General features: G+C 40.7%; 1 protein-coding gene across 1 annotated transcript in view; it reads right to left on the reverse strand.

Moving 5' to 3' along the window:
- Nucleotides 1-24,054, reverse strand: part of ABCC4 (ATP binding cassette subfamily C member 4) — a 151,388-nt gene that overhangs the window by 13,794 nt on the left and 113,540 nt on the right. The window contains exons 26-29 of the mRNA XM_014955633.1: nt 20,554-20,709; nt 16,171-16,260; nt 15,523-15,695; nt 8,272-8,377 (exon numbers count right to left, since the gene is read on the reverse strand). Coding sequence (XP_014811119.1) covers nt 8,272-8,377; nt 15,523-15,695; nt 16,171-16,260; nt 20,554-20,709 — 525 coding nt within the window. The remainder of the gene's footprint in view (nt 1-8,271; nt 8,378-15,522; nt 15,696-16,170; nt 16,261-20,553; nt 20,710-24,054) is intronic.

The following is a 24,054-nucleotide window of genomic DNA, read 5'->3' on the forward strand; positions in this document are numbered from 1 at the left end:
GCAAAAGAAGAATCTTGTTGGGCAGCCCTCTTGAAATTGGGAGCAGCTTTTAAGAACTCAAAGATGCCAACGTTTTGGAGAAGCGTGGCTTAAAACTGGCGAAGGCAATCAACAATCTTCAAATCTTTTCAAACTCATTAGGGTCTTGACTCATTTTAGAGACAGCTGGGTCAGCTGTGATATTTACAACTGTCACAGACACCTTATTTTAACTGATAACACTTTGACACATGACCATGTCACATAGCTCAGTATTTTATGCAAAACTCAGCCAAAACATCAATATAATATATCCTTTTAATGGTAAAGATGCATACACAACTCAGCTATGAAGGAGGTATGTTCACTGTTGATATTAGTTCAACTCAATTACTAAATTCCAACAAATAACATAGAAGGATCTGGTTTTCCCTTGTGGTTTGCTGAACATCAACCCAGTTTCAGCAGACCTAGGAACAGTGGATATTGCCTTTGTTCAGAGTCAAAACAAAACTGACCATTTCAAAAAAAATCACTTGCTAAATGCTCACCTCTTCCAGAGACTCTGGAAGTCTTGAGTTACCAAATGGAAGGAGAAACGTAATGGTTCCCAGGCCCTTTGCTCTCCATCAGTTGGCCAGATGGACTCCAACACAGCCAAGAGCCAAGTATCCATTAATGCCAAGGCATTAATCACAACCAACATCTGGTGGAACTGCTGAAATACTCTAAAGAGTCTCCCTGAAATATTTCATCGGCCCTTATAGTTAAGTGTTGAGATCTTTCCTGAGTCTTCACATTTGATTGTTTGGATCCTGAGAACATGGGCATCCAGACAATTTACCAGTCACCTTACAGAACACATGTGACACAAGCAATGTTTTAGCTGTGTACAAACTGATACTGATACTCAGGTATGGTGAGACCAAGTATTCTCTCACCTGCCCTCTGCCAGGCATCTCACCTATCACCATTAACTTCTATCTTCTGTTCCATGCAGGTGCCCTATTATCCTTATTTTTATTTTCACATTTCTTTATCCAACAGACTTTGGCCCCACAGCACAGCTGGGATTTTTCTTAGTTGAATAAAAAAAAATAATAATTAAGTTCTAATATTCCCTAGTCCATATTTTCAAGACAAAGGCTCAGTCAAAAAGGAGTTTTATTAGTGTTTGTTCCTTTTGAATAATGACAGCAGGTGGACAAATACGAATGTAGCAATTCTAGTGTGGATTACTGGATTCAGATCCACAAGGTACTTTAATGTTTCTATGAAGAATTAGGTGCCTAAGTATCTTTGGAGACCTGATTACTAGTTTCAAAAATTTGGCTTTCATTCAAGCTACTATAATCCATTAAGCTCCCTTTATATTCCTTTAACAGAATAGACTGCAATAGCACAAGTATAATATCCAACATTTCAGCACACTCCAGATACTGGGCTAATATATGGTCAAACCCCGTTTCAGCTCTGTGTTACTGAATAAAAAAATAATATCCATTTTATACACTTGCAGTTCTCCCATGTTAGAATTTTAAAGGACTAAACAACAGCTCTGAATGCAGCCCTAATTATTTCTACTTTTCACAATTTCGTGTTTTACCATCCCAGCCTCCAGGAAAATTTATGGTCTTGCCAATTGACCTGTCTCTAGACATCTTGTGCACTTGAGGGCCTGTACCTGACAGCAGGTAGCTCTCCACCAAAGAAACAGTCCTACACGTACCTACTTAAGATGAGAGTGTCAACACGAATGGCAACTCGCAGAGTTTTCACAAAAAACTGTTCTACAACTAGGACTGAATATTTCTGTATCTTGTGACTTAAAATAATCCTCCCTAAACAGAATGTCTAAGATTTACTGTAAAACACATTCGTTTTCCAGCAGTGATATTTAAATAAGTAGCTAAAAAAAGCCACCAAAAGAGGCAATAGACCACAGCATTTATGACTTTAACTCAGTATTACTAACTGAAGTGTACCACCACTACCTTCCTACGTTCTCCAGGTCTCCATCTGAAGCTGGGCCACTGCAGTGAAAGCCCAGGTAAAGGTAGGGCAGCTGGGGCTCCCCACCTCCTTCTCCCACCTGCTCTGCTCTTGAGCTGCAGATTCAGACTCCCCTCATGCTTATTCTCCTTCTAGTTCCATGACTCTTGCACTTCTGGCAGCACAGTGCTTCAAGGGGAAGGGTGGAGACTGGCCTTAACCTGACTGCCCTGTGTATGCTGGTGGGTACAGGATCTTCTTGGGAATGGAGAGCACTGCGTCCAGACCTCCTCAGATGGAGGACAATGTAAAGCACAGATTTCTGCACCTCCTGGAAGAATGCTGTCATCCCAGTGCTAAAGAAGGGCAGCACTGCCATCACTATCCTGTTTGCTTAGGTGTCTCTTGGCACCTGTTCTCCAACTGGACAGATGAAAGATGCTAATGTGCAACACTGGGTCAGATACCAGAACTCCAGAGAGAGAGAAGTGCTCAGATCTTGTGTACTGCATAGCTTTTTCCATCTAGCTGTAAGTGACTCCCCTTTCACTATGCAAACTGCCTGGATCTCCCTCCAGAGTTTCCCCTTCGCTTTCAAAATGTTTACACCTACTCTTGGTGGACTGATTGCTCTGCTGAGGTTAGATATCTACAGCGCACGAAACAGGGTGCCTGATTTACGAGGCTCAGAAGTTCCACCACGGCAATGTAACACCAGAAAAATGGGAACAAGTGAACAAGGGAGGCTTACCGGAAAGACGTGGGAAGTCATTTTCTATTGACCAAAAAACCAATCCAACTCTGGCTGTGAAGTACATAGTATTGTTACTCTGAATATTAGTCACTTCAGAATGTAACCACAACAGGTTTTCCCATAAATAAATCAAATCTCTTCCCATGATTCTCTTCATCAAAAACTTCCTATTTGAATGACAGTTTTTAATTACTAGATCAAGTTCTGCTTGCATAAAGAGTTTCCATTTCAAAGAAGCGTTGCGCTGATATGAAAAGTCTCTGTGGAGAAACATCCTTGTCATTGGAAAACGCACAAGTTTTGACTACTCTGTGGCTTTCCTACAGAGACCACGGCACAGCACATAGAGCAAACAATCGCAGCAGGCTCATGCCAGATGTATATACTTAATTTGATACCGACCCACTGCGTCCCCTGGGTGAGCCTCAATTTCCGTATGCCGGTTCCCCTCCGTAAAAATACAGCTTCTAAAAAGTATTCTCGACCTGGAGAAGGAAGCAGAGAGGAGGGGAAGGAGCGGATGATAGGGATTGTATGAGATCCCACTGGAAGCCTTGGGAGTGGTGCCTGTTGGATGCCCCAGGCTGCTCCTGGCTGGGTTTGGTGAGCTGCAGATGCAACTTAGGCAAAAGGCCCTCGCCCTTTAAGGTGAGGACAGGACAGGGAAGCAGCTGTCGTGGTGGTGGGGAGGCTACGTGGAACGAGGGGCCAGTGGAGCAAGCCTGAGCTGAGCTTCTGCCAGGATTTGCCATCGCAGAAGAGGCAACTGGAGCACATTTCTCCATCCTCCCACCCTGCTCAGGCTGCAGGAGGGCGGCTGCCTGCGCTAAACCGGGTACTGCCAGCACCTAACGGGAGGAGTTACTACTTGGGCTCTCAAACTCATGAAGAAAAAGGAATGAGAAAGTGTCCTACGAGACTCTGGAGCAGCACACACAGAGGGAAGGGAGGGAAAAAAAAAAAAAAGAGTTTGAATTGAAAACCGCTGGATTATAATTTTATGGTAGTATTATTTGATGGCCTGACTTAACAAGTCTTTCCAACTTTGGTTCCAAAGATTGTGTGGATACTTCCCTATCTCACCCAGGTGTTTGAAGTTTAATTAATTAATGTTTGTAAAGAGCGTTACAATTTCCAGATGAAAGGTCCTATGCAAGTGCAATGTAGTATTACTCATTGAGGTGATTGGGTTAGAGAGTATCACATTACACAATACAGCTCTTCCCTCAATGATTTTAAGTGTTTGAAGTTCTGATAAAATGTATTTATCACTAAGATAGATATAATGGAAATACTCTTAAGGCGTGACCTGGATTATGAAACCAGAGGTATGGTTTTGGGAATGGAACAAACGAGAATTAAAACAACTCCTGAGGCCAGATTTGTCTACAGTTGTATAAAATGTATTCTGTTCTTCCTTTTTTTCCTCTTCCAGTAGGCTTTTCTTCTCTTCTAAAATAGAACCGGTTATTACGATGGGTGTGAGCAGACATGCAACAGTTCATGTTCAGTTCCTATTTCCATACTCATCCAACTTGACATTTTCTCATGACTTTCTCAAAATTATTTTCTGTTCTAGTTTTTTTTTTTTTAAATGTTTTTATTAACCCTAAAAGGCGAACATTTTCTTTTTGGAAAGATCTGCTTTAACCAGCAATTAAATTGAATTAATCAATCAAATCAAAAGCATGTGGACAACGCCAAACTGGAGATTGCAGTCAATATGCTCAAGACAGGGTTGACAATCAAAGCCATTGAGATTTAGAAAGGCTGAAGGAATAGGTCAGCATGGACTTCATGACACTCAACAATGATAGATTCAAAGTCCTGAATCTGGAATGGACTGAACCCCTGCACCAGCACCAGTTGGGGAGCCTGGGCACCATCTGTGCTGAAAAGGAGGTGGGGTCCTGGTGTTCAGTAGGTTAAACAGGAGTTAAGCAGTGTGCCATGGGTATCAACAGGAGTGCAGATCAAGGGAATTGCTTCTTCAGGGCTCATCAGAACAGATCTGGAATACGGTAACCAGTTTTGACCTCTCAGTACCAGCTGAGGGTAAATTGAAGCAAGTTTGAAGTAAAAGTCACCAGGGTGGGCAGCGGAATGGAACACTTGACCTATGAGAGGCTGATGGAGGAGGGCTTGTTCAACCTAGAGGACAGGTGACTTAACAGCAATCTTCCTATACCTACAAGGAAGTTACTGAGAAGATAGAAGCAGGCTCTTAAGCAAAATGGACAGTGGGAAAACAAGAAACAATTGCCATAAATCAAAAGGGGGCTTCAACTGGATATAAGGAAAAAAAAAGATTTCATGGCAGATAATTATGCATTGGGGCAGGCTGCCCAAAGAGACTGTGGAATCTCTGTCTTTCAAGGTTTTCAAGGCCCAATTGGAAAAAGACCTGAGCAACCTGATCTGAAATTAGCGGTGACCCTGCTTTGAGCAGGAGGTTAGACTAGAGACCTCCTGATGTTCCTTTCAATCTGATTCAACAGGAAGGGAGGGAAACTCTAGTTCATGGTCAGGTCATGTATACTTGTTCAGGAATGGGCTTGGACTTTTGTGATTGAGTTAAGAGAGTTGAATAAGTTTGCTCAAAATGTGTTTGAAAAATAATTTAGTCATTATCTGTCAAAAGACAATCATTAATATTCCAACTGCCAGGTTCGATCTTTGTTCTTCTTCGGTGTTTGAAAAATAACTTTACTCATTATCTGTCAAAAGACAATCGTTAATATTTCAACTGCCAGGTTCGATCTTTGTTCTTCTTCCCTCATTTTCTAACAAACTTACCATGATAGCAAACAACAGAGATTTGGGATGGCTTATAAATGAAGGTATTATTGCATGTAGAGGTCTCAGTTAGAAGAGAAACAAAACCAGGGCTTTTTTTTTTTCTTTACTGTGAGGGTGGTGGAGCACTAGAACAGGCTGCCCAAGGAGGTGGTTGAGGCCCCATCCCTGGAGATATTCAAGGTGAGGCTCGACGAGGCCCTGGGCAACCTGGTCTAGTTGGGGGTGTCCCTGCTGACTGCGGGGAGGTAGGACTAGATGACCTTTGGAGGTCCCTTCTGGCCTGGACAACTCTATGATTCTATGATGATAATACCAGGTAATTGAAGAACAACGCACTTCAGTTTGTGCATATTTACTCTTCAAAAAGAATCCGCATCAAGTTAAATTTGTGAATTACTAAAACACATTGACTAATCAATTTTTAAAATACTCTGAAAGCTTTCTTTACCTGAGTCTTCTCAATTTTTGTGATATTTAAGTAAACGATTAATTTTCCATGAATGCTCTTTTTATTGTTAATGGCATTCATTAACTGTTGGTCTTCTGGAGGGATATCCTTTTTCCTTGCATTTTTAACACAGATTTTTCTTATTCTTCAAAAATTCTGCTATATTCCCACTAGTAGTTACATGCCTGAGTAAACCAAGTAATTAAAAGCATAACAAAAGCACACCTGCTATAACTCTGATCATTCTAAATATGCATTCATATTTCTGATTTGTCCAGAAACAGAATCAATAACTGAACAAGGATGTCAAGAAAACTGGTTTGCTAAGGGGTCACGTCAGTTTCCTCCTTTTTTCTGTCCTATGCTTTGCACTCTCCCCTCTCCCCCCAAAATTACAGAAATTATTATAAAGATCAAAATAGAATAATGTAAAAAGATGAAAAATATTTAAGAGTTACTAATGACAGTGGACTCAAAGGCACACCTTGCAAATCTGTTCCTTAATACTCTAAAGATGTGGACTCAAAGGCGCACCTTCTTGCAAATCTGTTCCTTAATACTCTAAAGAGGGCAAAGGCATTCAAATAAGACTGCATTAGACAATGTATGAACATAAATGGACTTTTAGTCAACTAGAAATCTTAATAGTGGCTAAACTGAAACAACGCAAGGTTAAGAATAACGTACAGACTCTAAAAATGTGATAGAGTAGCTATATAGTTGGTAATAATACTAGGCAGTTTGGGGTGAAGGCGATTTCTATGCTTTCTTTCAATGATTTGTTGGTAAAAAAGCAAATAAAGCATTTAGTTTTCATTACAACTGCATGATACAAAAGGTAAAACTAAGAAAACATCTTCATGGAAAGAGCATTCTGTGCATAACAAGTTAATGGCAGCTAATGAACCAAAACCCACAGAAATCCTTTTGGACAGCTAACAAACACACACAGCTATTAATTAGGTCACAGTTGTTTCCTCACAAGTCTTTTGTTCACTTTAGTTATAGAAAACACCAACATATCCATTAGACCTGTGGGGAGGTATTCACCAGTGAAGAAAATATTTATTTATTATACGTTAAATGCTTGCAATTATATGACTACTTATGGCAGTTCTGCTGGTTTCTCTCTTTGTAAGTAAACTATAATCAGTTCACAATCTACTCTATTCTGCTCCTCAGAACACCACTCACCTCAGTAGATCCAATTGTTTCGTTTTGTGTACTTCAGGCAAGCATTGCAACCCAATCACAGATTTTAAAACGTTTTGAGTATCCAGTAAAAAAACACGGAAAGAATTAACATGCTTCATTTTCATAAAACAAAAGCTGGAGAATGTATTTTTTTTAAGGTTACCACTGAGACATGAAGGGTAATTTCTGCTGGAAGCCCAGATAAATTTGAGTTCCCCTCATGAACACGGTTTGCCCACCTACGTCAGTTACTTCACTAACTGGCTGTGAAGAAAATGTTTGCAATGGGCTCCTGTTCCTACTGCAGAAAATTGCAAAACTGCAGGCTGCACATCATTTCAAGGACACAAACCAGCCCGATTTCCTGAGAGCCCAGAGAAGACCATTGTCTTTATGAAAATAATCAGCAAGTATCTCCTAATTTCTATGCGTGTGCAACGCACCATGGGGCAGACAAGATGGCAGAGGGGGTATTCCACAGTGGCAAGGTCTATCAGTGCTCTGTCGGAAACAAAGACTGCAAAGGCTGCAAGATTGGTGGTGCTTCACCTTTTCTGCCTGAACCTTGCTTTAGAAAGCTGGCCACGTTCATTACCTCACCAGTCTCGTTCCACTCCTCCCACCACCACCCTTGCCCCGGGGCAGCTGCTGCCTCCTTACCTCCATGTCTCTTGCCCCAGAACCTCCACCACTTCCTCCTCACGCATCCCACACCACTAACTATTGTCATCTGCCTCCCTCAGCCCACCGAGACTGAATTAATAAGCCCGACCAAATCCAGCTGACTCTGTCCAGAGCCTCTTGGGTGTGTCTACGGGGCTCCTCGTGCTGGCAGAGTGTATTTGCTCAGGTCTGCTGCTGCTCCTCACCTGCAATGAGTTTGTGCCTCGCCGGTTGGAAACCACAGGGCCAGACAACATAAAGAAGTCTTTTCAGGTCATTACTTCCACAGTTGTCAATCACAGTAACTAGGATAAGCCTAAAGTACGACTTAAACCTCTTCCCACTTTTGGATCAAAATTAAGAAGAAAGAGTCGGTAACATTATTCTTCAGGAAAAATAAAATAATAATAATAATAATAAATTAAGCAGTTAACTGTCTTACCATAATCCTGTCACTGTCAATAATGGTGTTCAGGCGGTGTGCAATGGTCAGCACTGTGCAGTGAGCAAACTTTTCCCGGATCGTCTTTTGAATGAACTCATCTGTTCTGGAACACAGCAAGAGCGACGCAGACAAAAATAAGATGTTTGCATGGATAACTGAACGGCGGGCAAGTTTTATGATTTCATCAAACATGACTGCATAGAAGGAAATGTGCTTATGAAGTCAGTACAGTGCTTCTTTCTCTTGCTGTATCAGATGACTTGGAGGCATATCATGAAAATCCAAAATCTGTCCTCTAACACTTGAGGAGCAAAGAGTTTCCTTCTTGGAAGGAGAGCAACAGGTTTCATTTCAGGAGACTAATTTCCGAGGCTTTGATTACAGAAAAAGAAACATTCTGTAGAATCGAATATTCCTAGAGATGTCTACACCAAAGAAGGTCCGTGTTGTTTTAAGTTTTAGTTTGTGCAAGCAGTGGAGAAAAGTTGGTGACAGTAAATATCCCTTTTATTGCAAATCAATGGAAGAATGAACCCAAGACAGCCTATAACTAAGGTTCTTGATTTCCACTGCAAAAGAGCATTAAATAAAGGAGGGGGTTGGTAAACTGAACTAGGACTGGAGTAGCTCAAGAACTTGAATACAGAAAAAGGAAAACCATAAATCTGTTCTGTTACCTGGAACACACAACCCAGGGAAAGGGGTAAAAGCTTTCAAGTTAAGAGCCTCAACCTACTGTATGAATTAACCACCTAAGAAAGGATATCAGGAAACATAGACTTGATTCTATAGAGGGGAGATTTAGATTAGATACTAGAAAGAAATTCTTTACTGTGAGGGTGGTGAGACACTGGAACAGGTTGCCCAGGGAAGTTGTGGATGCCCCATCCCTGGAGGTGTTCAAGGCCAGGCTGGATGGGGCTTTGAGCAACCTGGTCTAGTGGGAGGTGTCCCTGCCCATGGCAGGAGGGTTGGAACTCGATGATCTTAAATGTCCCTTCCAACCCAAACCATTCTATGATTCTATGACTTGTAAAGAATGAAAAGTAAGTTAAAGCACAGACACTGAAGTACAGGGTTAGAGCAGCATCTGTCACAAATAAATCTGAGAATCCTGAAAAGGAAATAAAATTATACCAAAAGACACAGAAGACACTAAAGCGTTTTTTAGCTGTATAAACAAGCATTTAGGCAATGGAGGTGCAATATTCATAAAACTGGAGATTATTCAAGTGACACCACCTAACTCACAGCACACCAGTCAGGCATAAATGTGGAAATCTATATAGTCCCCTCTCTAGTCAACAAAAGGGGAAAGGCATGGCTGAAAGGTGCATGGAACACCTGAATTAGAGAGCCCATCAGGTGATGAATGCCCTCTAGAGGCACCTGACAGTCCACATGGCACAGGAAGCCTTGGCTCCCAACCTGGGCGCAGAGCCAGGCCACATCAGCCACACCACGTATTGCCCATCAGCCTTCAGAAACCTGATGAGGGGTGACAACAGGGAAGGCAGGGAGGGAATGCAGGTACAGAAACTAAAATTCTCATCCACGTAGAAGGAAGACACAAAAAACTCATAATACACTGGGGTTAGCTGGATCAAGAAAGCTCCATCCTAGAAGTCAGGGACTTGAAGGCGTGGGTCTCATTTCCAGGATTTCTATTAAAACAGGAAATTGCACTTTTACATAACGACTGGAGAATAACACATGCTGTACATAGGGTTAAAACAAGACAAAGGAGATATCTGGATAAAATGTTACATTCAGGCAGCCATGTTAGCTTCAACCAGTTTCTTGCAAAGACCTAATTCTTGAAATTGTTAAAAGGAACGTGAAAATCAAATAAAATACAATAAAGATTCGTGCAACACATGTCTTCCTCTGACAAATTATTATTTTTTAGATAGAAGTAGTACCCTACATTGAATCTGTCTGCACACAATAAATACTTGGTATCACTTCATAAATTAAGCAAAAATATTTGTTCTGATGCCACCATGTCAGAAGGCACTGACAATAAGAAGTGGACAAAAACAACTTTGGAAGAACAGGATGTTCCATTCCATTCCATTCCATGTCCATTCCAAGAGGAATGGAGTAACTGTTAAGTTTCCACAGAAGAACAGAACAGGCTCACGCTCTGAAGGACTGAGCATAACTTCTGTTACAAACTAAGTTTAAGCAATCAGCACGACAAAGGAAGAGACAGATCCCTGCTGATGACAGGAGGAATCATCACAGAGAAGGAAGACAGATAGTTAAGTAAGAATTCCCACACACGCTGACTGTCATCTTCATCTGGGGACAGAAACATTTAGGCTCTGTCATGAGCTTAAGAGAACCAGGTTCTGAGTCTTAGTCTGAGATGGCTCAGTCCATCTGCTCCTACTTCCTAAAAGAAGCTAAAGAACACGGTGGGGAGCAGGCATCCCTCAACTCCTCCTTGTGAACCAAGGCCAGTATGCAACCAGGGAAAGAGACGGGACGAGAAGTCATGACAGAGACAGGTTCTTTAGCCATGTGTGTTAACAGTTGTCTTAAAAAAAAGGAAGCTCTTAATTCTTAATGCCCCACTAGCACATGCGTGTCTCACATCACAGCAATACCAGCATTTTCAGCCCAATGTTAACACACCGATCTCTTTTGCTGTCTTCTCAGCAACGCAACAATGACTTGACTACTCTTACTTTTGAAATTAAAAACCAGGGCCATACATTTAAACACTTAGTATGGAAGAGGCTTATATAGACAGCTGGATGTGTTCTCTTGCAATCACCAAGAGATAGCCGACACTGAATAACAATAAAAAGGTTTCACTAGAACAGTGTGAAGAAAGCCTTTTTCTTTCCTAACAGTCAAGCTCAAGGTTTCCTGCAGAGCTACTAAGGAACACAGAGATCGGTAGCTTGCTCAGGAATTTTGAAAACAACTTTTTAAAGGGCTCAAAATGATTTGCAACTCTCAGGCTATTCTTCCTGTTACCTGAGGATAATGCCTCACCCTTGAATATCCCTGTTCTCTGCATTCATTTATTGTATCTTCCTTTATTAAGCGCATTCCTTGTAGCACCACCTCTTCCTACATTTACAATAGAAACCATTTCTTACTCTTAGATAGATACTATCAAACTATTATCATAAACAGGTATTTCCTGTATATAAGCTTATCCATAATAAGAAACTGCTGGCCATATGATGGGTGTGACAAATGCTCTAAAATGAGACTACAAAGTAATCAGAAACAGACCTAATAGCTCCGTCTTCAAATGTCACAGTATGAAATCTCATGCAGACATGCCCACTGATAGGGACTCAACTAGATCCTCTCTAAGGTTCATGATAGATCTTAGAATATACTTTTTGGGGAGTCTGGAGGAAGCACCATCAGTAACCTCCAGGAGAATTTTGGGAAGAAGGTAGGAAAGGCAAGAAAATCTAACAGACTAAGAAAATGACCTGTGTATAGAATTACATGCTGACAGAGTGCAGAAACTGTATCACATGCCAATTAGAGCTGTTTACCCTCTAGAAAAGTGCCAAAGGAAGCAGCATTTCTGTCCTTTTTTTCAAGGCATAAATGGAGCCTTTGTGGTGCCTACCCATACTGAGAAAGTGGCCAGGCAAGTGCCAAGTGATTCCATCACCCACCTCAGTGGATCAAACCCCACCTTTTTACAGGCATATTAGAAACCAAAGATGCAACCTGAATACCAAACTAGGGCTGCTGGATGACAAAACCTCAACCCTAATCTGATAATATGAAAATGGGAACCACAATACTCCCCATCACAAGGAACAGTACAATAAGAAAGCACAAAATGGTGGTATAGCTGTCCCACTGGCACTGTGGGCTGAGGATCTAACAACAAGTTTCACAGCAACCCAAGATCTGGTGTAACCTGAATTAGTTGACTGTGTAAAAAGAACACTATCTAAAGAATAAGAATAAATAGGACCTGAATGAGAAGCAACAAAGCTGCTGAAAGGAACACTGGATAAGTCATTATCTTCAGTCTAATGTCCTCCTGGGATTGTTCTGGAAGCGTATCTCACACTACACAATTCCTGAAAGGCTTTGGATAATTTCTTCAAAAGAGAAACAGTTACAGATAGCAGTTAGATGTAATGAAAGGTTAAACCTTACAAGGTTAAGCTGGCTAATGAACTAACTATGAGCAACGGCTGTTTTAACCAGACTCAATGCACAGCCAATGTAAAAATGTGGCAGTGGGCTGGTCCCATGAAGTTTTCTCCTCCATAAGCAGTAAAAATATGGGATAACGTGTAATACTGTAGTCAGCAGGCAGAGAGCTTAGTAAGTTGAACTTACTCAATATTTTAAACAAGTCTCAGTTAGTAGATTAGATTTTATTTCAATATATTCAATATATGGGGTTGTTCAGCCTGGAGAGGAGAAGGGTCTGGAGAAACCTCATTGCAGCCTACCAATATCTGAAGGGAGCCTACAGGAGAGCCGGAGAGGGACTCTTTGTCAGGAAGTGTAGTGACAGGACAAGGGGTAATGGTTTTAAACTGCAAGAGGGGAGATTTAGATTAGATATTAGGAAGAAATTCTTTACTGCGAGGGTGGTGAGACACTGGAACAGGTTACCCAGAGAAGCTGTGGATGCCCCATCCCTGGAAGTGTTCAAGGCCAGGCTGGATGAGACTTTGAGCAACCTGCTCTAGTGGGAGGTGTCCCTGTCCATGGCAGGGGGGTTGGAACTAGATGATCTTTAAGGTCCCTTCCAGCTCTAACCATTCTATGATTCCATGATCACCAAAGTGACTACAGAAGGCTTCTCAGCTCTTCCACTCCAGATTTCATAAAACTTCCCAGAATGACTCAACTGCTATGAAGTAGTTCTATTCCTCAGGGTAAGAATGCCAGCTTCAGGAGCAAGAAGACAAGATGAAATTAAACATCTGTCAGTCATCACATAAAACATACAAGTAGTTTGACTTAGGGCCACCTCCTTTACCGCAAGCTCCTCCTCTCCCTCACGACAGCGCTGACACCCCTTGCAGCAGGCAGAGCAGCTGGTAGCTGTGAGGAGCAAGGGAAATAATAAAGGTACATAGGGGAACGTAGGAAGGAGGGGTTGGAAGGGACCTTCAGAAATCATCTAGTCAAACCACCCTGCCGAAGCAGGTTCGCCTAGACTGGGTTGGACAGGAACACATCCAGGCAGGTTTTGAGTATCTCCAGATACTCCAGAGGAGGCAACTCCACAACCTCTCTGGGCAGCCAGCTTCACTCAGCACCAGAGAACGGTATAGCTGAGCTGGAGAAACATGGTGGAGAGTCCCTCAGCCATGCCAAAGGTACACTTTCCCACCCTGCTGCCACATCCCACTGCCTCAATGTCACCTCACCCTCCTCTTCCTTCCACCCTCAAACCCTGCCTCCTCACATTTGCTTCCAGGTTGAACTGGAGAAGGGACACAGTTGCAGCAGCGGTTGAGGCAAGGAGATCAAGAGCCAGAAAAACAACAAAAAAAAAAAGAATTAATATCTCCAGAGCCGGCGGCAGCTCCCCACGGTTTCCTATCCCAGGTGCTTGATACGATGTGTGCTTGCCGCCAGGCTAGAGACAAGGGTGCCAGGTATGGGGGCTGTGCATCAGGAGAGGGGGAGGAGGAGGTTTTCCTTACATGCCAAAAATGCCTCCCTACCTGCTCAGTTAAGCAACCCACACCAGCATTTCCTGATGAGCGTCCTATCAGATTGCACAGCTGAAAAACACTCGGCTCTAGTTATAGCAACACATTAAGGAAAAGGCAATAATGACTGTAATGCAAACTGAATTCAAAGGAGAAGTTCCAAGTTATTATTTGTATTGTTATGCCTAGAGTTGATACAAACAAACATTTACCTTATTATAATATATATTGCAGCACACATTCATCAAGATCAATTAAATGGATAGTGTAAGTTGAGAACACACACATGTGAGATGCCAAAATAGGGAGGATGAGTAAGATGGTATTAAATTTCCACAGCTATGATTAATCACAGTTAATCTATCAGTGCTCAGCCGAAAATAAACTAATAGTCAAAAAAGAAAGAGAAAAAAAAAAAAGAAAAAAAAAAAGAGAGAACCTCTGGGAAGAGAATGCACTTTTCTAAAGGTTTTAGAAATACACTGTCAGCTGAACTGCAAAGCTACCCTAGTGGCACCACTTCTCCCCCAAGAAGATGTTATAAAAATGAGTCACGCCCAGATGACATACAAAATCCTTAATGCATCTGTTTGAGGGCCTTGCTGTGTTATTGTCCTCTTTGGACTTTGAGTTCTCCCTCAAGCCATAGTTTGTTGGAACTATATATTCAGCTCAGACTAATTGATGCAGTACGTTTGCAGTATTGTTTTCAAAATATTTCCACCAGTGTTTCAAATGTTTCAAAAATTAACAGTGGGGGTACTTAGTATTGGAACAATTTAACAAGGGTTGTCATTGATTTTTTTTTTTGTTCTATTGAGGTTGGATGTTCTTCTAGAAGTACACTCTAGTTCAAACAAGAATGAATTCAGGAAAGTTCTGCCGGCCTGAGTTATACAAGACAAAATAATGAATGATAAATGAGTCCCTCCCGTAGCTTTAAACATCTCCAAATCTGCAAATCCCACGGTGTTTAGGATAGCTTACCTTCTACTCCTTCCTCCCCCACCCTAACTTTTTCTGTAACTTATTACACCAACATCTGAGCAGTCAGAAAGGACAGCATCTCACAACCAGAAGTACCAGAAGTTTTGCATATAGCCATTTTTTACCTTTCTAGTTTTGAGGGATTTCGAGGGATTTTTTTGTGTGGGGGTGGGGACAATGGACAGATGGATGACATTAATGTATTTTCCAAGAGCCATTTCTTCCTGAAATCAACAGAACTTAACTTGTTTCATGGCTATTCTGATGTTACTGATCTGCATTTCCAAGGAGGTTCTTGTCTTCTTGTCTATGGCTGCAGGACAAATAAACTTTGAATATTAATTTTCCTACTCTGTGGAATGTACAGAAGTTAGGGATATTTTGAGCACAAAGTAAATATCATCCGCCTTGTATCCAAAGCTCAATCACCCTATTTTGAATAGACAAGTCTGATGCTACCATGGAAAAAATAAAATAGCAATATATATTACAAAAATTATGAAGTATTTAAGTTAATCTCTACAGTACAAATGATCATATTAAAAGAAAAAAAAAAAACAGCTCATCTTAACATGATAGATCTTGTTTTTACCTTGGGTCTACATTTGCTGTTGCTTCATCGATGATAAGGATCCGATTTTTTTTTAGAACCGCTCTGGCAAGACACACCAGCTGTCTCTGACCAACACTAAAATTAGACCCAGATTCTGCCAGCTGCGTCTCCATTTTATTAGGTAGATCTTCCACAGCCTCCTTCAGTTGCACCTGTTGACATGTCAACATATTGTAGGATGAGCAACTCCCTTTTAAATCAGCTATTGTGTGTCTGATGACACAACAATAAGTATGCAAGGTTTACCTTTTATATTCTGACACAAAATGAGTAGTTGCCAAGTTGGATTACACAGTGTGTCAGCTATTAGAATTCTACAAACATTAAAGCACATTGTTAAGAATCTATTAATGTTCATTAAAACTAAGATATGAATCAAAATGTAACCAAAGCATCATCCCAAAGGATAATTTTTTCATAAAAGACTTATATAACAACATACATGTCTACACACACATGCACAAATTCACACATACACAAAATGCGTACACAACGGTCTACCTCTTCCATCAACAGCTACGCCCTTATCACACTTGATGAAAACATCTAAAACCTAACGCACACAAGCACTCCAGTGTTATTTGGCTTGTAAATATCAGATGCACATTATTAGATTTAATAAGTCACCTCTTCCAAGGCATTCCACAGCTCCTCATCAGTGTATTCATTGAAAGGATCTAAGTTTTTCCTCATAGTTCCAGTGAACAAAACAGGCTCCTAAAACCCAGTAAAATTAGCATTCCATTATTAACACAGGTTTTATATCACAGTAGGTAATTTAATAACAATCAGATCTAACCTATACCAACAACAGTATAGAAATACCCTACAATAAGCCATCTTTTATGAAATGAAAGCATTTCACAATAGCACACTTAAAGAGGGAGGGAGGGGGGGGAGGCAAGTGTTCCGCCAGTCTGTATGAAGATAATTTACCAAACAGGGCAGGTCTGTTTGCAAATTGCTCTACATAGTTATGTGGGTACTCAAATGGGCATTTACATGCCACTGTTTTGATGCCACCAGCTTTATATATACACGCACATATATATACTTACATGAAATCATTGCTATCCTCCTGGCATTGTTCATGAAAATCAGCAACTACCACTGTCAATGAGCTCACACTCCTCAATTACATTTGGGCAGTTCTGAGAATTTGTTTTTGAACTATACAAACCAGACAGGAATCAAAGAACTCACAATACCTTTCTGGTTTTGCTTTTCTATTTGGTTGTGGGGTGGTTTTTTTTGGTAATTTCATACCATAAAAGCCCTTCAATTTTACCACCAGAACCTAAGACAAACACCTTTCACCATTTCAACACAACGTTTAAATCTACTGCACATAGAAGTTAATCTATATTGTTGCAGCATCAAAGTAAATTTACCTAGAACTGGAGCACTGCTGGGCAGAGCTCTAACTCAAAATATACCAGAGAGTAAAATCAATACCTTCTCCCATTCAGGTATCAATGTGGGTTTACTTGTGGTCGAAGCGGGATTTGTTCCACTTCAGTTCCCGTTCAGACCAATAACAGATCATTAACCAAACTGGCAGACATCAATTCACACTGGAAAGTGCAGTGTTTGAGAAATAGGAAGATGACTTTTGGTCCAGAACTCCTTAAGATCAGTACTCACTAATGTCAGTTGCCAGATCTGAAAGTCGTGCACTGACACAACGTGAGAGCTAAACTCCTCTTAATTTCATACAAAGACAATAACAGTAAGTTAAAAGCTGTAACAGCGCTAATCATAAATGGAGACCATGCATCATGTTGTCAGTTCTCTTTAAATTGGAGAAATCTTACACAAAACGTTTTCTTTTTTCTTCCCTAGGAAATAAAGTCTAAACTTATATTGAGTAACTTCAGCTTATGCTGAGATTAACCTCTGTCGTGACTTATGGCCCATCTAACCCTAGTGATGCCCAGCTCCAAAGGGCTGCAGCAAATCAGCACAGAATTTAGACCTTAACCCTTTTATTGTGTCCTCATTTCTAAACCACTCTGAGGGGTATAAAAGGATTAACAAAGACAGAACATGCCACAAGCAACGCAAAAGAATATACGCATCTCTTGACATAACATGCCAATTATACGAAAGTATCTGTTGCATTAGGCAACACATGCCACTAAAAACCTGTTGAATGAACAAAAGGATTTAATTTAAAGAACATTTTTCTTCAAAAACATCTAGAAAGCAATTTGTTTATACAATACATATTTTAACACACAATTTGGTGTGTTTTGAGGGTATTGTTGCATTTATTTTCCTTTTCAATCTATTTTTATAGGCTGGCAAAATAAGAGGCTGAATTGATAAAGCATTCATAACTATTATAAAAGTCTTAACAACAGACATGTACTGCAACAGAAGATAAGGATATTTTTTAATTATAATTTCTGACACAGATTATTATTTAAAATAGTCTGGTTTATGAGAGGAAAGTAATAAGACAAACCTGTAAATAATTGTTGTAAAAATGCTTGCAGTCAGGGAGGCAGACAACATTTGCATAGAAAAGATTTACAAACACAACCTTCACACAGCTCCATCCAAGCAAGCAATTAGAAGCCTAAGCACATTTTTATTTCTCCAGGTAGGTATTTAAACTTACATACAAGAAAACTTCAGTCTTGCCTCATTCACTCTCTAGGAATGGTTCTCTTTAGCATGATTTATGTTATAATTTTAATAAGCATCTCTCCCTCTGGTTGCTTAGCTTCCCACACAATTATGAAGATATTTGCTGCAAAATAACTACCTGATGTTACATCACTATTTCTATTATTGACACCAGTATTAAGCCAGTACAAGACAATACCTATCACTCAGTTTACTACAGCATAAACCCTATTCCAAGCCCTCCTCTTCTTCTTACTACCACCCACCACTTCATAGTTTTGCATATTTTCAGTGGAAATACATTTTCCCTGATGTAGAAAAGAAATGCTACCTGCTAGCCTTTGGACACTTAAAACCCTTTGTGACTATGATGAAAACCCCATTGTACAAACTTGATAAAGGTCACAGAACTGAACTGGATAGTTTTACAACCACGTCAATAGAACAACATGAAAAAAACCCCACATCTATAATTAAATGCAGTGGACTTTGAGCATCTGCATCACTCAACATGTAGAAGCTGTATTTGACCAGCAGTTTTCCTGTCTCAATACTCTATTTTATTCAACTGGGTTGAATTCTTCCAAAGTAGAAATCACCCACAATAGCTATGGGCAAGGCTTTGAAAAGGCTGTATACCTTGAATGAACTGATGATCACCTACTTCCAGTAGAAAAGAATGTTTCACAACCCCCCAAAAAAATTAAAACTTAAATCCACAAAGTCTTCTTTACGTACAAAAAAATGACTAGATCCAGTGAGTACCTCTGCTGTGCAATAACAAAGCCTTCAGTATGTAGAAAGTAATGACATTCTGCATTAGGCAACAATCCAATTGCTGGGAATTACCTCTTTTTTTGTTTGGTTGGTTTGTTTATCTTTTGATAATAACATATCTGCTTCTTTTCTCTGACTCCCATTCTTAGGAAAGGGAAAAAAAAAAAAAAGGCAAGTAATCAAGAGAGGCTTAGAACCACTGTTCATTATCATTTTTATCAGATTCTCAATTTAAAGAAAGTAATACACTCTGAATGCCATCCTGCCACCAGGTTAGGAAACATTCAGATATAAAGATGGTGTAAGGACTCTAAATACAGCTTCTATAATAAAATACAGATCTAAGAATTAATGCTAAACATGGCAAACAAATTCCTCTGGTTTCTAGCCTACTGTCCTATCTACCTGCTAGGACATCCCAGACAAATTAGTTGCCAAAAACATGACTTTGCATTTGCAGCATGTGAGCTTTTCCCTCTCCCTCCCTCTCCAGTGAGGAGATCATAGAAGAGATCAGAGCTCAAATGCTGTGACACGGTAACCTGCACAGGCTCTGCCTTCAGGGAGTTTTGAGGTCATACACGACCCTTCTCTGATTCAATGTTTTATTTGAAGGTAAGACCATAGAATAGAAGACCTGTGACCTACTGAACTTTTTGGAACATCCCTTCTTCTGCTCCAGCACCAGAGATGAGGCTATTCCCAACACCGTCTTAGGTTTTTTCCTGCATTGCAGCCTTTCCTGCATTCAGCTTCTACAGCTAAGTTTTTGTTTATGGATCATAATGACCCACTCTTTTGTCCATTTCTCTGCTCTCCTCCTATTCAACCTTTCCTAACAACTAGTTGCTCACTTCTGGTTGGCAGGTTTGCTCTTTCTAGATCTACCCTCAGACAATTTGTACATGGGTGACTGGAGAGGTGGGTGTTTCAAAGTCCATTACTAAGGAAGCTTCAGGTAATGCATCAGGCAGGAATTGCTGCTGAAGGATCAAGTGACTTCAGAGGACTGCTGGAGCTTGGTATATTCCTGTCAGATTTTCTCTGCTCTTTCCCAGGCCACAGGAGGACGGCATCCTGCTAACACCCATTCACAAGTATTCCAGAGGAATAGAGAGTGGACAAAACTAGAAAGAAAATGCTCCAGCCCCCAAAGCTGAGTCTGTTTATCTTAAAATTATCAAGACCTTATTGAAGTAAGATAGGATAAGGGGTAATGGTTTTAAACTGAAAGAGGGGAGACTTAGATTAGGTACCAGGAAGAAATTCTTTTAGTGTGAGGGTGGTGAGGCACTGGAACAGGTTGCCCAGAGAAGCTGTGGATGCCCCATCCCTGGAAGTGTTCAAGGCCAGGCTGGATGGGGCTTTGAGCAACCTGGTCTAGTGGGAGGTGTCCCTGCCCATGGCAGCGGGGTTGGAACTCCATGATCTTTAAGGTCCCTTTGAATTCTAACCATTCTATGATTCTAAGAATAACTCCTTGATGAAATTTCTATGTCTACTGCACATATAGGGGTGCAGGAGGAACATACCCTGGCAAAGCATTTTAAGTACTACAGCATTCTACGAAAATGTTTATAGCAGACCAAGTCACTCTCTTACCTGAGGTATAATTGAGATTTTCTTCCGCAAAGCATGGAGTCCTAGTTCTGATGTCAAGTACTTATCAATCCAAATCTTCCCTTCAGGTTCCGCCAAGCGAAAGAGAGCTGCTATCAGAGAGCTTTTCCCAGCTCCAGTTCTTCCCACTATTCCAACCTACAGAGCAAGCCAACCATGCACAATTAAACCATGAACTTTTCAGGATAAATTAATATGTCAAGCAACGGTTTTACATCATCACAGGATTTACAGTAGAACAAGCACCAAATAAAACTTCTTTATAATTAACATTTTTTCCAGAGGGAAAAAACCTCCCCTCCCCCAAATCAGTTTGGATTCAGGTGACATATGGACACCCAACAATTTCTTGGATCATATTCAAAGGTGAAAGATTTTCCTTTAATGTGTGGTGTTATATTGTGTAAACAAGATAATGTGGCTGGGTGTATAGAGTAATGTGATTCAAGGCTGCTAATTTTTATACTAAACTTGGTGATGTTAGGCAAATCATTTCAGGCATGCACCTACATCTCAATCCAAAGGAGGACTCCCATAAAGCACTTTGGGAACAACGTATGAGCAGTATTTCCATTTTAAATAACTGAGACTGATTTTGGTTAGCATGGTTAAGGTGAAGTACTTCAAAGTAGTCAAACTCTAAAGCCAAGATAAAGGCAAAACTAGCGGGAGGATTATAAACTGTATTAATGCTTGAGACAGCTTCAACAGGGGGGACACAAGTATTGAAACTACAAGGCCACGTGAAACAGATGCGATTACTTTACAAGGAGAAACAGTGAATAATAAAGCCACAGTGATTCAGGCTTCTGTATGTTCCCAAAGGAAAATCAGAAGCCGTACGCATTATGAAAACATAATGCTTTCAGGGGAAAAAAAAAAAAAAAAAAAAAGAGGTAGAGAAAACACAAAATATGGGATTCCTAACTTTAATAACAAGGGTTTAAGACCTACAAATATTTCATATGAAACCAACACTTGGGAGAAAGTAGGCCCACTAATAAATGAGAGGAGACATATAATTAGTGGTGATTAAATACTACTTGAACAGCAAACTTTTTTTAAATATGTTGTCTTCAGGTGAGGGATTCTTAGAGAAAACAGTGTAATCAATTGTATCAGAGAAGGCGATGGGAGTAACCCTGTACAATGATCTGATCAGGCAGGATTTGTTGTTTCCTGCACTCAGTTCGAATCGCTGCATTTCCAGAAAGAAATCAACGCATTGGAAAGAGTTCAGAGAAGTGCAACATAAAATTAATAAGGACTGGAGATACTGATTTGATGAGGAAGGATTTCCGAAGATTGAATATGTACAATATAGCCTGGCGAGGTGATTGGGGTGCAGAAGAAACACAAAAACCTTCACAAGCATACGTACAGACACCAGAGGGCAATTACCCACTGCCTGAGATGCAGATGTATATGCAGTAATGACTGCTGGAATGAAATTAAGCACAGGAAACGTTACGTCGGAGAGCAAGGAGAAACCTTGTAACAGTCAGAGACACAAAGCTCAGACAAAGCAGCAGTGCCCACATTTGATCAAAAATACAAAAAGCACTAAAAAAGTATATTGCAAGGAGCGACTTGTGCTGCGTAATCTAAAAGGTATTTTCTACTTCTATTTTCCGATTCAACAATTTCATCCAACAATTCATTATTGTACTATTGTATATTAACTAATTAACATTTATACAGTGCTTATTATTAAAGATACAGCCTAATTTCAGCAAATCTGTTACAATAAATGGTAAAATGTCTAGCATTCTAAATTATATCAGTGAAACAAAGGAAAAACATTTCTGAACAGTTACACTACAGCTCAGAAAGAAAATGCTGAATGGAGAACACAGACACCCAGAGTTGTGAAAACAAAAGTTCAATTGTTTCTCTGTAAATGTCAGTGATATAAAGTATTGTATTAAGGATATAAAGAAAAAAACATAAAAAATACATTGATACTTAAAATAAAAATGCAGCTGCTCTGCATATTGTAAAAATCCCACTTTCAGTTTGGCATCAAATGAAAGGACTATGCTCTTCAGTATTTAGAGGAATCTATTTGTATTTTTGGTCCAATTGACTACAGGCTGCTGAAAATTGACATGAATTTGAAACAGCTCTCAGTATACACATTTTATTTTTTTTTATTTTTTTTTTAAATACATTGTATTCTTCAGAGGGCCATGTCCATAGCCAGTGCAAACTCTGCAAATGGGAGTCCCAGCCACCTAACGAGAATCATATGGCCAGGATTTTTGTTGCCCGACGTGAAGCCAGGTGCACACAAGAGGAGTACACCTGCCACGCCGGGCTCATCGCTGCTCAAGCACCACTCCTACTTCAAAGTAGAGCTGCACAAAAAACGAGAGGGAGATTTGCAGCCTGTCAGCTCCTCTGCTGAAACTGCCCCTGCCTTTGTCACCCCTCGGGCGACCTCCCTTCCGTGCGAGGCTGGGGGAGCATCTGGGCGAACCGCTGCCCTGCCCTACATCTACACCCTCACCCTCCTCACTTTTTCACGTAGCCATACCCTCAGATTTAGGATCTGTCAGGACAAGGAGTGTTTAACAATACCTTAGTTAATAAGCAATCATAAGCACCCTAAACCAAAGATAGTGGTGTTTAAGAACCAGGGCTGCACATGCGAAGCTGCTCCTCCTGCCGCAGCTACGCTGGCTGTAAAGGTAAATCACAGCCAGCCACTGGTACAGCTCCCCGGGTGAGCCCTCCCTGGTCTGTCTCTGACAGATCCTGCTACGTCAGCACAGATATTCCTCACCTGCTTTGGGCATAGGGAACCACTGAACACTGAGACAAGGAGATCAAAAGAGACCCTAACCCACAAGTGACCTGCTAGTAGTCACCTCCTCCATTCTATGCTGTGCTTACCACTTCCCAAACTGGGGGCTGGAGTGGCCACAAAAAAAACCCTACACAAGTTTGAACTCATTCATCCCACCAGAAGTCTGTGTGAGCCCGGGATGTGAGCAGGCATAAGGGCTCTCACTGATAACCACAGAATCCCTAGCAGACCTAGAAACCTGGTTCTGAAGAGACACTTCTCCATAATTAAAACCAATCTAAGGGGCACAGATGCTTGGGAGATTTATTTTACACAGTGGCAGCCTACTTGCAGTATTGTGCAAAACATCATAGAAAGCAAACATGAAGTTCTTGGCAATCATTTCAAGCTGGGCAAATTCACTTCAGGATGACAAAACCACAGCACAACCACTCAGCAAAAATAAATACCCCCAGACATCCCTCCCCTTCCTATCCCCACCAAGGACTGAGTCATACACTGCTAATATCTCTTGCTTCCGTTTTTTATTTTATTTTATTTCTGTCTCTCACTAAGAAATGCAAATCTTCTTCTCTGCTATTACACTGAAGTGATATATAGCAGCTAAAGAGATGGCCCATAGGCAAGAAAGGTAGAGAGTAGATAAACATCCCTTTTGCTCTTCTTCTTAAACA

Source organism: Calidris pugnax, unplaced genomic scaffold, assembly GCF_001431845.1.
Source record: "Calidris pugnax isolate Ruff unplaced genomic scaffold, ASM143184v1 scaffold274, whole genome shotgun sequence".
Classification (NCBI taxonomy): domain Eukaryota; kingdom Metazoa; phylum Chordata; class Aves; order Charadriiformes; family Scolopacidae; genus Calidris; species Calidris pugnax.